The 16,229-nt window shown below is 65.0% G+C and overlaps 1 protein-coding gene across 1 annotated transcript in view; it reads right to left on the bottom strand.

Annotated features, from left to right (window-relative positions):
• The window catches only part of NCOR2 (nuclear receptor corepressor 2), a 174,502-nt gene that overhangs the window by 40,095 nt on the left and 118,178 nt on the right, over positions 1-16,229 (bottom strand). Inside the window, 4 exon segments of the mRNA XM_029921630.1 lie at positions 40-188; positions 672-909; positions 3,246-3,393; positions 9,919-10,061. Of these exon segments, the coding sequence (XP_029777490.1) occupies positions 40-188; positions 672-909; positions 3,246-3,393; positions 9,919-10,061 (678 nt within the window).

Here is a 16,229-nt window from a genome sequence, read left to right on the forward strand (position 1 = left end):
CCATCCACGAGCTCCGGACGCAGCCACCCCACCACTCACCACCGCAACAGCCCTGACGCTCCTGCACACCCGGGCAGCCGGCCCCGCCCAGCCGGCCCCAGAGCCCAGCCCCCGGGGTCGCCAGCGCCCCCGTGCGGCCAGGGCTGCGGCCCTTGGCGCTCATCTGCGCTGTGTCCCCAGCTGTGTGCCTGCGGGAAGCCCGGCCGTGGTAACGCACGTTACCCCTGGGCCTTGCCTTCCCCATCTGTAGAGTGGGGAGAGCAGGTCCCAGCTCACGGGGAGAGCGAGCCAGGAGGTGTGGCAGCACCGGGTGACACTGGGTGACTCTCTGCTGTTACATCATGACAACATGAGATGGGCCAGTGAACTGTGAGCCCGAGGGGAAAGGGCAGCCCACAGGCCCTGGCACACAGCAAGTGCCCGTGGAGGGACTGGACATGTGTACAGATGAAAGGCGAAGGCAGCCAGGCCCTAGCCGGGCTCTGTAGCCTTAAAAAAACCACTCCTTTCACTTAGGGTCTCAATTTCCCCCTCCTTCGTGTAAAAGGGGGACACCTGAGAACCCTCGCACTTGCTATTGGGGACTGAAACGTCAAAGTCAAGAATGAAAACACTAGTGAAAATCAACAAAATGATGGAGCTGAGTGTACAGATGTGCAAGAGTGTGTCAGGGAACAGCATGGGGAACAGACACTGAGCTGGGGGGGCGGACAGAGGCAGCAACAGCACAAATGGCACTCACAGATGCATGCTCACAGAAGTGGGGCCCCTGGCTGAGGACAGTGGCCTCAGGATGCCCTGTACCCCAGGGCAGCCCTAACCCTATCCCACCCCCAGGCCAGATGGCCACGTTCGTACCTGGGCCACTGCATTCCCCTCTGGGCACCTCGTTCCCAGAGGCGTGTAAGGCTGGAAGGAAGGGAGAGACGGGTTAGAGGCAAGGCGGCAGGAGCTGCAGGCGGCAGAGAGGAGGTGGCCAGGGGGTGGCGGAGGGCCCGGGGCCAGGCGGGCAGCAGGGAGGACCTGCGGGTGACCTACAGTGGCCCCGGCCAATAACGGGGTCCCGCCAGTCCTGCCCCCTCCTGAGTATTTCTGGACAAGTCACTGGCCTGGTCTGGGTCTGTGTCCCCAGGACCCCGGGGGCGGGGGTGCTGGCCTCAGAGGCAGGCGGGTGGCCCCCGTCCCACCGCTCGGCCGCAGAGCCAGGCCGGCAGGGGCTGCCGTGGCCCTGGACAAAGGCTTTCAGCCTTCGTGACCCCCACTGCCCCCGGCCTCTCCTGTTTCCGACCCCCCCTCCGAGGCCACCGCTTCCAGAAGTCGTGTCTGACACAAGAGCAACACGGGGCCTCTGGCACTGCGCTCCGGCCCGCCCCGCTCATCTCTCGGGTCCTCCGCAGGCGCCAGCACCAGGACAGGCGTCCTCTCGTTTGCAGATGGGGACGCTGAGGCACAGTGCGCCTGCGCCCCACTGCACGGGGGCCGGAGAGCGCTGGCTCCAGCGTCCGGGGTCCCTAGGCACCGGGTTCCCCTCCCTGCCTGCTAACACCTGTCACTCCTGTCCCCTCAGGGGTCTGGACCCCTGAGCTCCCGCAGCACCAGTCTGCTCATCCACAGAACCGGCAGCTACAGCCAGGCCCACGGCCTCATCGAGAGGCTCCCCCGTGAGGAGTTCAGGGCCGGGCCGCGGGCACTCAGGTGGTGGGGCCCACCCCCGAAGTGCCGCCTGGCCAGCAGGTCTAGGAGAGGCCTGGGGACCCGCACCACGCCTCGGTTTCCTCATCTGTAAACAGGGTGACAGGAGCACCCACCCCACTGGGTCGCTGTGATAGTTCAAGGGATTAACTCAAGGCTGCTGCTCCGATCACGACCGTGACATCGTGATCGCTACAGAGACCCGGAACAAGGGGTCTCCTCCCTCCCTGGACGGCTCATCTCTGCCTGGATGGCTGGCTGGTCTTTCTAGAAGGTTCCACTGGGGCAACCTCAGACCCTGACCCAGAACCCATGACCTCCCCCATCCTGGTCACAAGGAACAGGGTCACACAGAACGTGCTGGCTGGGCCGGCAGATCTCGAGTCTCCCAGGTACATGACACCCCGTGAGAGCCGTTCTCCTCTCCCTGGGCCTCGGTCCCAAAGCACATCCTGAGACGGGAGGGTCAGCCTGCATCTCTATGCGGGGCATCCGGCCCTGCTGCACGTGATCTGCTCAGAGCTATCAGGTGGCCAGGGCCTCAGCTCTGCCAGACCAGCCCTCCCCACTCCCCACCCCCCTGATGTGGTATGTGAACCCTACAAGTGACGGGGAGCTCACTACCACGCAGCTCTCTCACGGGGCACGGTCTGTTCTGGTGCTAATGCTGAGCCGAAGTCTGGCTTCCTTTCACTCTCCCACCAAGGCTGCCTCCTGTCCACACAGACAGCTAGCTGGCAGGATGTTTAAAGAGGGGATTGGGTTTCTGCTTCCTTCTCCCTGTCTGGCTGTAAACCCAGGACCCACAGCACAAGGCCCAGAGGGACCCGCAGTCCTCCATCGCACACTGGCCAGGCCTCTCACCAACATGGGCTAGAGAGGCCCAGAGCTACTAGCAAGGGGGCCAGACCCGGTCCCCAGACTCATTCCCAACTCGACACACCAGGAACCACAGAGTGCAGCTCTCAGTTCTCAACCAGGGAGGAGGGGGGCCAGGCTGCCGGAAGCACAGGGGGCTGGCGGAGCCGGAATGGCCTGCGGGCCTGGCCGGAGGGGCAGGAGGTGACTCGCTCCTTCCCTGGCCGTGTCGGCAGAAACCTGGGAGCTGGAACGCAGAGGGAGGCAGACAGGAGGGACGGGAAGGCACCCGAGGCCGGGCAGGAGGAAAAAAGTTCCGGTCACCAGGATCACGAGGGCCCCACGGGGTCAGCTCTGAGCAGGAAGATGGCAGGGGAGGCAGAGACATTCAGCTAAGCAGGGGATGGGGTCTTCAGACACAGCCAAGGGGGCAGGAAATTTATCATCCAAAACGGGGTACTTGGAAGTAACACCACCACCAGCAGCAGCATCACCATCACCACCACCATCACGACCATATTGCCATCAGCACCGTCACTGTCAACATCACCATCAGCGTCACTATCAGTGTCACCACTATTGTCATTGTCACCACCGTCATCGCCACCGTCACCATGCTCCCCCTTCGAGGCTGTCCAAGCCCCCTCTCAGAAGAGCCCGGGCACGTCTAGGATGGCTCTGTCCCTGCCCCTCACCTTCCGCCTCCTCTGCCATCTCCTCCTCGTTCCCGCTCGCGCCCGAAGCCTCCATCTCCTCGTCCTCCACCGCGGGCGGGAAGGCGGCCTCCTCGCTGGCGGCAGCCGGGGCTTTCTTCTTCTTCCTCCGTGCATTCCTCTCCTTCTCCTGGGGCACAGGGACAGTGGCGGTCAGAGCCTGGGCCGCGGCTGTCAGCTCGGGGACGCCCTGCGCCTGAGGCCTTGCCACAGGTGCGAGGGACAGCCACTCTGGCCGCGTGGCCACGACGCGACCCTCCCCCGCACGGCCCGCTGCCGGGGCCAGGCCTGCCCCACTCACCGCCCTGACATCCTTCTAGAAGAGGCGAGGAAGGCCTGTCTCTGCCTGAAACCCCCCGTGATTCTCCGGCCCCTCGGACTACCCCAGCCAAGAGTGCCCGTGTACCCCGGAGGGCACCTGCCAGGCACAGTGTGGCACGAACGAGCGCGCGAACCCTTTGCCTGCACGCTGCGTCCGCCCTCACCAAGCCCCAGGGGGCAGCGCTGGCCCGGGAGCCCATCAGCGCCCCACGGGCCAGCGTCTCTGCGGGCCTGCCTCCCGCGCCGGGCCCGAGGCTGTGGACCCTCGGTGGACGAGGCAGACGGGGCCCCTGCCCGCGACCTTCCGGTCAGGGAGGCGGCGAGGAGCACGGCGCTCCAGAAGAGACTCAGAGGCGGGACGTGGGGAAGGGACTCTCGGATGGGGTGGGGGCTCAGGGACGGGAAGGGTCTCCGGAGGAGGTGACGCGCCGGGAGGAGCACTGAGTGGGAGCGGACCAGGCAAGGCCCTGGGGGGCGTCCACGAGGACAGGGGCCCAGCCGAGCGTTCGAGACCAGCAAGAAGGCCGTCACGGCAAAGCCTTTCCCATGCCTCCACTGGGCGCCCCGGTCCCTTTGCTCACGGAGCCAGGTGTCCATCCCGCAGCTGGGCGCAGACCCCTCCTCGCTGGCGCCCCCGCGAGGCCGTCCCTTTACCTCCCGTGCTGCGCCCGGCAGAGACCCAGAGCACGTCTGCTGGCCGACTTGCAGAGTGACTGACCCGGCAGCGTCTGGGGCTTAAACACACAGCTGGCAGAGTTGGGGTACGTGTGGCGGCAGCGCGTGCTGGGGTCTCAGGGTGACCAGGGAGCCCCGGAGGGGGTGGACTGGGTCCTAAGAGGAGCCGGCTGCCCCATACAGCTGGTGCAACAGAAGGGCCCCAGCCTGAGCCCTGCGGGGGCCCAAGGAAGGGAGGAGAACCCCCAACAGTCCCGGACGTGCCCCCAGCTCTCGGGGAAGCCCCCCGCACTGGGCTGAGCCCCAGAATCCACGTCCCCCCGAACCTCAGAAGACGACCTTATTTAGAAATGAGCTCTTCGCACATGTAGTGAGTTAAGATGCGGTCATACCGGCTTAGGGAGGGCCGGCGTGTGGCCTGACCGGTGTCCGTGTAAGAGGGGAATCTGGACACGGACGCACAAGGGGAGGGATGTGCGTATGAGCCGCAGAATGTCTGCTCTGCCACCCAGCCCCCCTCCCAGAGGCCGGAGGGCAAGGCAGGCTTCTCCCTGGGGCCTCCAGAGGGAGCACAGCCCCACAGACACCTTGCTTTCGGATTCTTGCCTCCAGGACTGGGACAGAACAGATTTCTATTGCTTCGAGTCACCTAGTTCATGGCGCTTTGTGGAAGGAAACGGGAAACTAACGTGGCTCCCCCCCACCGACCCCCGGAGCTCAGGAGAAAGCCACGCCACCCGAAGCGAGAACGGGCAGCCCACCTTCGGGGCAAACCTGTCACCCGCAGGTGCCAGCAGGGTCTGCCTGGGCACAGGCCCCGGGGGTGAGGGGAGGGCCTGAATCCCAGCCCACCTGGAAGGGGGCTCACTTCCTGTCCTGCCTTCTTCCTGAGCAAGTTGGGGTCCTCTGTCCACTGGGGGAACGCCCAGCTCCACCATCCACCGTCCCCAGGGGCTGGCCCGGCCCGGTCCCACACCCCAAGCTTCTCGCGGAGGCCCGGGAAAGTTGTGTGGCGTGCGGGTTCTGTGGGTGCGGCTGAGGGTTCCCCCTTCTTCCCCAATCTATTTTTAGCAGACAGGGACTCACTCATGTGCCTGCGAGCGGCAGGCAACCGGGGGACGGGGCGGGCTCGGAAACCCTCGGAGCCTGGCAGGGAACAGGGGCCCCTGGGGGTCCCGCCAGGAAGCACGTCCTCCTGGGGACCCGAGGCCTCTCCGGGAGGGTTCGCTGGACCCAGCAGCCCAGGCAGGACGCATCAGGCCAAGCAGGGCACATATGACATCAACACTCAAACCCCAACACGGGGTCTGAGAGGCTGGGACTCACCGAGTGAGGAATCCACCACACGTGACCCCGCACCGCAGAAGCAGGAGGTGTGGGTGTGCGACAGGAGATGCTGGCGAACCCACATTAGTAATTACAGCTGCTGTTCATTAAGCACCTACTATGTGCCAAGTGTTTTCCACGCATTGAGTCACAGGATCTGTACAGCGGCTCTGCAAGCCAGAGTCTGCTGTACAGGGGACCCCAAAACCCTTGATAGAAAACCCCAAGTCCTCCTCTCTCCATACAGCCCTGCGTGATCTAGATCTGGAATCCCCTCATCCACCCCTGCCCTCAGCAGTCCCCCTGAAACAAACACACTAGCCTCCTTATCCAAACATACTTCGAGTGCCCCAGCCACAGGACCTTTGCACTGGTCGTTCCTTGATCTGGACATCCAGATACTGGCATGACTCACTTCCTCACCTTAAATCATGCCTTCACTCAGACCTCACCTCCTCAGAGAGACCTTCCCTGCTACCTGTCAAAATCAGCTAATCCTTGCTCCCCATCACTCTCTCTCTACTATATACTTCATGTTAGCACTCAGACCACAATCAGAAATAATTTGTATGTTAATTTGTGTTGCAAACTAGAATTTGTTCTTTAAGAGCCAGCCTCTCTGTCTGATGGATGAACCTGATGGACGAAGACACGACTCAGAGCGGCAGAGACGTTTTCCCAAGCTCACACAGCTCATGGGTTGAGTGGCACAGATTTAAATGCAGGTCAGGCTGAAGCACCTGGTGGCCTGGACTATCTCGCCCCACAGGCCTGTGCAGCCTCGGACAGAGCAGCCAACAGAGGAAAACAAGGCAAGGCGGGGCCTGGGCTGAGACAGACAGACAGACAGACAGAAACACAGAAGCTGAGCCCCAGGGCCTGGATTCACAGATGGGAGAAAAGGGTAACCTTCGGCCAGGAGGAGGGGAGGGAAAACCTCGGAGAAGTCACCGATGCCAAACGTTACATAACACCGGGACGCGCTCCGCCTGTCCGCCCCATCGTGCTTCCTGCTGACGTCGCCCCGCGGCCATGCTCTGGCCAAGCCTGGCGTGTAAAGCGGGAGGGGACACCCACCGAGCCCCTGCTTCCCCTGCTCCTTCCTGCACTGGCCGAGGGTGACACGTCTTCCCGAGCTCTGGGCGGGGCCTGGCCGGTGACCAGAGGTGGCTGTGGGACTCAGAAGGACCCATCTTCCCCCTGGGGCCTGCAGAGTGCCGGGAAGGGGCGGGAGGCGGAGGTCACAGAGTTCAGCAGCATCTTGTGAGGCCTGCTTGCATACCACAGTGACAAGGGACTCACCCCTGCACCATGGGTGGCCCCATCAGGATGGACGGACCCAGGCTGAGCCCAACCGCCCATGACGGGGCCCTGCATCTGCTCACTGCGCTTCCCCCACCGCTCCTTCAAGGTCAGCTGGGAACGAGCCAGCCCCACACTCCTGAACTGCCCTTCCTCGCCGGTAAGTGGGCGGCAAGGTGCCCCACCTGCCGGCCTCAGAGCATGGCCTGCTGACCCCCGTCTTCTGGTCCAATGTACTCGGTCTACCGCGCACCCAGCACGACCGCCCTCTGCGGAGTCCTGCGTGAGCTACGTCTCATGGACAGGTCCACGAAGGGAAGTTCTTACAGGCCTGGGTTCAAACCCCCACTGTGGCCTGCTGGCCTCGGGTCCCTGGTGTGGCCTACCCACCGGGCGCAGAGCCCAGCGACCAGCGGGGCGGCCCCCTCCATCCTCTGCAGCCACACCTCACCCCGTCCAGCCCAACCCACCGCAGAACCTCCTGGCGCCTCGGCCCGGCTGGAAGCGCCCGGGAGTGCGGCTTCCCTGGCACACGGCGGGCGCTCCAGGGAGGCTCGCCCAGTGCACTGGGGGAGGGCGAGGCGCCCTTTACAGGGAATTCGGGCTCCTCATGGCAGCCCCGGGCGTGCGGCCTGGTCTCACCTCCGCTTTGCAGAGGAGCCGGGGCACCGAGTGCTGAGGCACGTGCCCGCGGGCTGCGCCCGGCTGCCCCCCCACCCACAGCCCTGCGCTCACTGTCCTGCCAGGCGGCCTTCTCAGGCGGAAGACTCTGACCGACCGGATCCACCCGACAACCAGCCGAGGGCGCCCGTGCTCCCCATCCAGCTGCCGCCCAGGGAGACGCGAGAGCCCAGGCACCGGGCATCTGGTGGCCACGAGCGCCCCCACGGCCGACACTCCCACCTGCGGGCACTCGCCACGTGCCAGGCCCCGTGCTGAGCCCTTGCGTCCGTTCGCACAGATGAATGCCACAACAGCCCTTTGGGGCGGGCACTGTATCATCCCCATTGCAGAGCTGGGAAAACTGAGCACAGAGAGGACCAGCTGCTTGGCCGAGGTCACACAGCTACTAAGCGGCAAGATGTGGATTAGGACCCAGGTCTCCTGGGCCAGAGTCCCTACAACGGCTGTTGTTGCACACGCTGTTTGGGAGAGGACCCCAAACACCCCCGCGAAGGAAAGGGGGTCTGTGACTTTAAAAATCAAGCACAGCTGCCGCTGCCGCTAGTGGAGCGGCCGGGTCACCTCACGCGCTCCCCGCCGCGGGCACTCAGCTCCACGCGGGAGCCAACCTGTTCAGTCCTCGAGCTCTACGGGGAAGGGCCATTGTCCCCCCACCTCACAGATGAGGAAATGGAGGTTCAGTGGGATGAAGGTGCCACCAGGTGCCAAGTCATCAAGCTGGGACTTGACCCCATGTGGCACCGTCCACCTTGCTCTCAAGTCCTGAGGTCCCTTGGGGAGCGTGGGGACCATGAACAGAGGGTATCTGGGGGGGGCTGTAACCCATGGCTGGTTCTGTGTCTGTGCTGGCTGGGAGGAGTGGGGGAAGGGCAGGTGGGGGAGGGGAGGGAGCAGGAGGACGTCTTTCTGTGCTTGGAAGGTGCCTGCCTGACCCCCCCCACACACACCCCCTCCCCAGCCGGTGTACAAGGGGCTGCCCGACCCCCAGCACCGGCCCCTCGCTGCTCTGGCTCAGCCGCTCTCCAGCTCTGTTAAAGACAGGTCTCGATGGCTTCAGCGCCCCCGGGGTCCCCGCCCCATGGCACCTGGAGTCCTGCAAAGTCTGAGGAAGGCGGAGGCCCGGAGGCACGAGGACACATAGGGGACACCTGAACCGGAGGTGGGGAAGGTGACGGGGTCTGGCCTCACCAGAGGTGACTGGGAGCGGGGACGGACGAGGGCCCTGCCCTCGGGGGACGAACAGAGTCTCTGGCCCCGACCTGCCCGGCAGGCTCTGCGGTCTCAAGTCTGTTCACCTTCTGCACCCCAGTGGGCTGCATGGGGGAGCGACTCCGCGCTGCCCCCCAGGACAGGCCGCCCCACTTTATGCCCCGCAACAGGTGCCTGAGCAGGGGTGGGCGGCAGGCGAGGGCGTCCCGGGGGGAACGGCTGCATGCCCCCATCTTACACCTTCACCTCTACAAGGAAACACGCAGCCTGGTGATCATGAGTCCCCAGGTCATACACTTGTGGGGTCACACCCCAAGTCAGTTGAGCCTCAGTCTCCCCAAATCTGAGATGGTGATGGTGCATGGCATGTCAGGGAAAGGAAGGAAAAGAAAGGAAAGATGAGACAGTTGGGAGGCAGGGAGGGAGGAAGGAAGCAAGGAAGGAAGGAAGGAAGAGAGAGAGAAGGAAAGAGAGGGAGAGAGAGAGGAAGAGAGAGAAGAGAGAGAGAGAAGAGAGAGAGAGAAGGAGAGAGAGGAAGAGAGAGAAGGAGAGAGAGGAAGAGAGAGAGGAAGAGAGCAGTAAGGGAGGAGCCCTTCCCCAAACGGCCCTCACTTCACAGTAACAGCTGTGGCGGAAGCCTGTCTCTCCGTAGAGACCATTTACACGCTCAGCGAGGCGAGCCCGCCCCTTCTGTGCTCCTGGCCTCCCCTTGAGGCCCGAGGGCAGCAGGAGGGCAGCAGGACGCCTGGAGGAGGGCAGGGCTGGCCTGCCGCCCCCGCCCCCGCCCCCCCTTCCCTCCCGGGGCAGTCTGAAGACAGTGAGGTCGACCAGGGTCGGGGAGCCGCTCGCTCGGGGTCCAGCTGCCTCTGGGCCCTCATTCCGATGCGCTGACAGCGGCGATCCCTGGTGAGTCAGTGCCTGGACCCCCGTGCCCCTTCCCGCACACCCCCAGAGCCGCCGGGCCCGGGAGCGAGAGCAGCCGGAGGTGGGGCACCGCGAGGGCGGGCCCGGCCCACGGGGCCATCCCAGTGACCAGATGGGGATTTTGGCATGGGTCATCCCTGCAGCCATCCCAGCTGGGGTCCCAGGAGGGCAACCCTGGGAGGTGGGGGGTGTGGGGGGTGAGGGGGGCGCTCACCATCTTCAGCTTGTGCTGCTGCAGGATCTCATCCAGGTTCTGCCTCTTCTTGTAGTTGAAGTAGAAGTTCTTACACTGAGACACGGTCTTGGAGCCCACCATCCGCGCGATGGCCGACCAGTTCCGGCCGTGTTCGAGAAGACCTGTGTGGAGGCAGGGTGGCGGGTGAGGGGCGGCACAGAGTGCTCTGATGCCAGGCATGAGGCTCCCTGCTTGGGCCCGAGACTCGAGAAGGGGGCACAGTGGGGGTGGGGAGCGCCAGAGAGGCAGGGGTGGGGGCAGGCGGCACAGGCTCCAGGAACCAGAGGGGCAGGAGGGGCTCACCCTGGGTGCAGCCATGCCAAGGCCCCCGTCAAGGATTCTGGGAGCCGTGGGACGGAGGGCCGGGACGCAGGCACCCCCGGGCTCCCACCTCTCCTGCGGCCCGTGGCCGTTGTGACCCAGCACTGACACCCCCTCACAGCTGCAGACAGTCCTCAGGCCTCGGGAGACGGGGCTGTTTTCCGGCTGCACCGGGCCAGGGTCAGGGCGGGGGAGGACGAAGGAGCACAGGAGAGGGGGGCGGGGGGAGGGGGGAAGTGGGGTCCGGGTGGGTGTGAGCTGGCACCGGGAGCCTCTTAACCCAGGGTAACTGGGGCCCACAGGGCTGGTTCAGGTGCCAGGAGCAGACCTGCTCCCCAAACCCGGCCCCCGTCTCCACGAGCTTCTCACAGCTGCCGATGCTCCTGAGACGGGGAGAAGCCCCCAGGAACTGGCGGACCCCACCCCGAAGCCACCTGGGTCAAGAAAGTCCTCTCCAGCCCTGCAAACCCAGGCCAGAGCTGTACCCGTCCCCCTCCACTCCACACCCCTTCAGTTTCAAAGCCGCCACCAGACACAGCAGAAACCAGCCCCCTGCACCTGGGCGGCCTGGCCCCACGTCCCAGTCCACCTGCCCGCGGCACTCCCGGCGCACCGGGCCGGTGCTCTGCAGCAGGCCCCGTGCGGCCAGGGCAGCCTGGGCAGGGAGGGCAGGAGGCAGGCGCAGACCCCGAGGGCGGCGGGCGCGGAGCCGGACACACACGGCTGCAGCAGAGCGGCCTCCGAGCCCCAGGGCTAGACTTAACGGCCAACGAAAGATTTCCCATCACGAAGTTTGAGGCCATTTTCCCTGAACAAATCCAGCTACAAGCAGGGAAGCGAAGACGATTTTTGCAGGGGTGCAAGGGCCTGAGGGCCCAACAGGCTGCCTGCCAGCATTTTCCGGCATCCATTTGTTCACCTATCCATCCACCTACCCCTCCATCCATCCCCCCATCCACCCTGACATGTGCCAACGGCTCGCTACGTACAAGCCTCTAACAAAAACAAAACTGCAACGGAACACATCAACAAACCACAGCGTCACACGGCAGGTGACCCGGAGTTTGCAAAGCCCTTTAAAGACGCGGCTCCGTCTCAGCCCTGGTGCTGAGGCCACGGCAGCTTTCCCGTCCCCGGGAAACGGGCCTGGGGGGGGTCACAGCCACGCACAAGCTTCTGGGCACGCGCCAAGGGGCAGAGCGGGAGTGGGGACCTGGCAGGCCAGAGGCGGTGCCCGACCGACAGGCCACCTGCTCCACGGCGGAGGCTACGGCCACGTGGCCCCACAGCGGCTCCTCGGGGTTCCTCAAGGACAGGCGCGGAGGGGGGGCTGGGGCACGGGATGGAGTGCAGCCCGCCCCCTGACCTTTCCCGCCCCTGCACCAGCTGCAGCTGCCACTTCCACAGGGCCTGGCGGAGGACGACGGGACGCGGGTTTATTTATATTTCCCCAGCCGGGGCCAAGAGAGCCCAGGCAAACACGTCGGGCCGGAACCCCGGGCGGGAGAGGGCGGGTCTCCCATCTGGGACTGCTGGGGGGCGGGTTACGGTGAGGGCCCAGGGGGCAGCCGGACCCTGGGGAGGTCGACATTCCCAAACTGAAACGTAAGTAAGAAGGCGGCCTGGGGGCTGGCGGGGGGTGAGGGTCCTAATGAGCTCCCCCAGCGGCGGCAGCAGTAGCCAGGGTTGAGGCGGGCAGCGGGGTCACCCAGCCCTCCCTGAAAGCTGGCGGTGGCTCAGGAAGGAGCACTGGATGCGGTGCTGCCTCGAAAGTGCTGGGCCGTATGAGCCGCCCCCTCTGTTCTCTGCACCTGGGTTTCCCAACTGCTACATGAGAGGCTGGGGTGCGTGTCCTCGGATCGCTGGCCAGGGGGCCCCCTTTGGGCTCCTGTTCCCCAGATGGAGGGTGCCGGGCGCAGGAACAAGCACTTCCGACCTCACCGTGCCTTAGAGACCCCCTAGCCAGACCGGGCTGAAAGCCCCACGACGCCCATCCACCAGAGACAGCGCCTCTGAGCATGTGCTAACCGAGACCGCCCCCCAACCCCTGCCGGGCCTGCCCCCCGGCAGCGGGGTCCTGCCCTCCCTCCCCGAGCGCCACGGCCTGACAGCCAGAAAGGCCGGGCAAAGGGGCCCTCAGAGAACGGGTGGAGACCGAGTCTCACGGGTGCAAAACTCCCGAGCCCCTGCCCAGCGGCCACAGCCAAGTCCCTGTCACCAGTACCCACAGCAGCCCCCAAGCCCCTCCTGGGGCCTCACTCACATCCTCTCATCTGCGTCTCCCCCTCGGCCAAGTTTTCCGGAAACATACGGCTTGGAGGATGCTCCCGGGAGGAGCTGGGAGGCGGGAGGCTGGGCGGCCGCGGTGCCGGCTCTGCGCGGCTCTGGCTGGCGTCTGCTCCGCTCGGCTCTGCCTCACATCCTTCTGTCCAACGGCGGCGGGAGGGGGAGGGAGGGCGGGCGGAGGCTGGCTGGGAGGAGGGCGGGGAGAGCTGCGCCACACCGCCCGCCCCCGGTGGCCCGGGGCTCCCACCAGCGGCTCCGGGGCTCTGCGGCCAGGCCTGACACCGTCCCCGCCCCGCCCCTGCAGCTGAGGGTGTGCGAGATGCCCTTCCCGATGGGGGCGGGTGGTGGGAAGTTGTCAGTTGTGTGCTCGCGCCCTGTGCCAGGCGTCACCAGGGCACACGGTGCCTGAGGCTCCAGGCACACGTGCACCCTGAAGGGACATGCAGCAGCAGGGGTGCTGGCCAGCCCCGCCCCCGCACTCCCGTCCCTGGACGCCCCTGCTGGACAGGGTCCACAGAGCCCAGGCGGATGGGGCAGCGGCTCCCTGAGCAGCCTCGCTGCGCGCTGGGGCTCAATCTCCCTGCTGCCTGACCCAGCGAGACGCGTCGTCAGGGCTGAATGTGACCTCCAGACGAGGCTCGCGGGAGCGGGCGGGCGGGGGAGCGTGGCAGAAGCCCAGGTTCAGAAGGGGCGGGCCAACTTGGCACTGGCTCCCCCCCTCCCTCTCTCCCCATCCGTGGCGGTGGCGGCGTCAGCAGCGGTAAGAACAGATGAGGGTTCAGAAAAACAGCTTCCCCACCCCGGCAGACGGGAGCAAACAGCCTCTTCCGCTGTCGCTCCCCTGTGCCAGTGCCACCTGCGGTCTGCCCCCCGCCCCGCCTGCTGCTGCCACGGCCAGCCGGGCCCTCCGAGGAACACCCCAGAGGCCCAGGGGGCGCGGGAAGGGGGCCTTGCACACCTTCCCGCACCCACCACTCTGTGGGTGGGCAGGCCTGGCTAGGAATTCCAGAAGGAGGCTGTTCCGAGGGCGAACAAGACCTCCGACCACCGAGGGGGCTAGGGGAAGGGTCGGAGTCCCCAGACGGCCCTCTGCTGCCCAAGGGTCTCAGGACCACGGCCGCCTCTTCCCCCCTCTCTGTAAAGCCCCTAGCAACCAGAGCCGCCACCCCCCCTGCCCCCCGCCATACAAACACCTGCTAGAGGTGTCGTGGGCGGCTCCTGGGAGGTTGAAAGTTAACGGGGTTGAACTTTGGAGCCGGATCCGGGTCATGACCGATTTCTCCAACTCGAGGGTCACTGACCTGCCTGTACCTTTAGCCCTCAGCCTCTACGTCCTTCCTGCGGAAACCCAAGAACGGCAGGTAGCCCTGAAGCATGCACACGCCCAGCCCTCATGCTGGGATCTCAACCATGTCCGGGATCTAGGACTTTCTGCCCGAGTCCCTCACTCCATGCCCTGCGGGGAAGGTCCAAGTGAGCTTTTAAGAACACCAATCCGGCTGTGTCCCTCCTCTACTTAAAAGTCTTCTGACGAAGACCCAAGCCTCTCAGAATAAAACCCAAAGGCATCGGTGTGGCGCGAGGCCCTGCAGAAACAGCCCTGTCCACCGGCCAGCCCGCTGCCTGCCTCCTGCCTCGCTCACTCTCTCCAGCCCCTGGCACCTCTCATGCCTGGCCCTTGAGTGAGACCCAGGGCATTTGCACTAGCTGTTTCCTCTGCCTGCAGGGGTCTTTCACAGCCCTGCCTCTGTCTTCTTCTGCTCAAGTGATGCCTCCTCAGAGAAGCCTTCCTTGACTGGCCTGTCTCGAGCCGTTCCCCTAGCCACCCTGCCGTCCTGGGGCTGCGTTCCCTCCAGGACACGACCTCTCCTGACAGCAGTTCCTGGCCTCCACTGCTCTGCACCGTCCTCCTCTGCACCTGCAACGGTCAGGCAGCAGGAGGGACTTGGCAAACAAACACAGCGCCAGACACCCGAGGGTCTGGGTGTGGGGCCCAGCGGATGCTCCACACTGTCTCTGCCACCTCTCGTCGGCTCCTGAGAGAAGGGGGCTGAACATGTGCCCCAGCAGCGTGACCTGGACCCTCCCTAGACAAGGGTGCCCACCTCTCACGTCCAGGGGCATGCCCACAGGCCCGTGCCCAGGTGGCGGGCTGTGCCAATGTGGTCTGGATTCTCCAGCCCCACTTCTAATTTCTAAGGAAAGAGTTTCATTCTGAAAAGTCAGGAGGCAGGAACTAGGAAGTGAAATTGACCAAGACAGGAAGTCAAGCCAGGAGGTCTGAGTCACATACTTGGAGCTCCGAACGAGACGGAGACGAAGGAGCAGTGGGTGGCTGCAGGGGACGCGGCTCAGCACCGTGGCCGGCAGGGGCGGTGGGGGGGCGGGGCTTGGCCCGGCCGCCTGCCTATCTTGGCCACCCCCGGGGGGAAGCTTCCCCTGCGCTGTGTGCACCATGCAGGGGCCTGTGACCAACAGTTACAGGGGAGCAGTGACTCAGCTCCCAGGAAGGCCTCTGTCCCTGTGGTGTCCCTGCCCCGGCTCCCTCTGGAGGTCCCCGTCACAGGCAGCGGTCTTCCCGAGGGTCTGTGAACCCCCAGCCCACTACCCGTGAGCTCTGTCCGATACACACAGGGCGGGGAGGGTCCTGGCAGCACCACGGACTCCGTCCACCTGGGTCTCAGGGATGTCACAGCTCTTCTGTCTGGGACACTGGCACCCCCTTCCAGGAAACGCCCGGGCTCCCCAAGCCCAGCCAGGCCTTCCTACCCTGAGGCTTTCTGTTCCCTCCGCGAAGAGCACAGGCTGCCCGCAAGAGGGACACCTCCACCCCCCTCCTGCCAGCTGCCGTTTTCCAAAGAAACTAGTTTGTGAAACAAACTTTCCTGCCTGAAACACTGTCGAAGGAGAGGGGGAAACCTAGCAGGCTTTGTCCTGAGTCACAGCGCTTCCTTCTTTCAGAACCCCCAGCCCCAGGCGGGCTGGACGTGGACCCGGCCACTCAGCTGTGGCGACCTTGTCAGGCACTGACTTCATGTCTGCGCTTCCGGAACTCCGGCCAGCCCTGAAACCCCATGGGGATCCTGGCTAGCACCCTCGTACCTGAACTCTGACTTACCTACCTTTTTTTTCCATCTATGCTTTTCAGAATGAGCCTCGAGGCCTATGTTAGCCCATTTCATTGTGTCCGCAAGTCGGCGGCAGAATGTCAAAGAGCAGCCTCTTCCCCTCACACACGATCAAACAGACACTTGAGATGAAGAGCCGTCGCCGGGGCAAGACCCAGCGTCGCCTCGCCTCTACTCGGGGGAAACAGTACACTGCGCGCTCAGCGTCCAGCTTTCCTGCAGGGCAGAGCGGCGCCCGCCCCCCTCCTGCCCGGGCTCATCGCTCAGCCTGCTGGACCTCGACTTGGCCTGCGCGTGCGCACACGTGGACGCTCACGCGTGGGGGAATAAGTCACGCAGAGTGCTCACCCCGGTGGGCACCTGCCACGCGCAAACAGGCATCACTGAGACCGTGCCAGCCGCTGCGTCCCTGATGGGTCCCCGGCGTGGACGGGGATGCGTGCATCTCTCCCCTGGGGGTGAGGTGGGCGGGGAGGGGCCTGACGAGGAACAGAGGGGTCGGAGCCTGCCCACCGAGTCCGCCCCCACCACGGGGCCGCGCAGAAACCGACTTCC

The sequence above is a fragment of the Suricata suricatta genome, chromosome 14 (genome assembly GCF_006229205.1).
Source record: "Suricata suricatta isolate VVHF042 chromosome 14, meerkat_22Aug2017_6uvM2_HiC, whole genome shotgun sequence".
Taxonomy (NCBI): Eukaryota; Metazoa; Chordata; class Mammalia; order Carnivora; family Herpestidae; genus Suricata; species Suricata suricatta.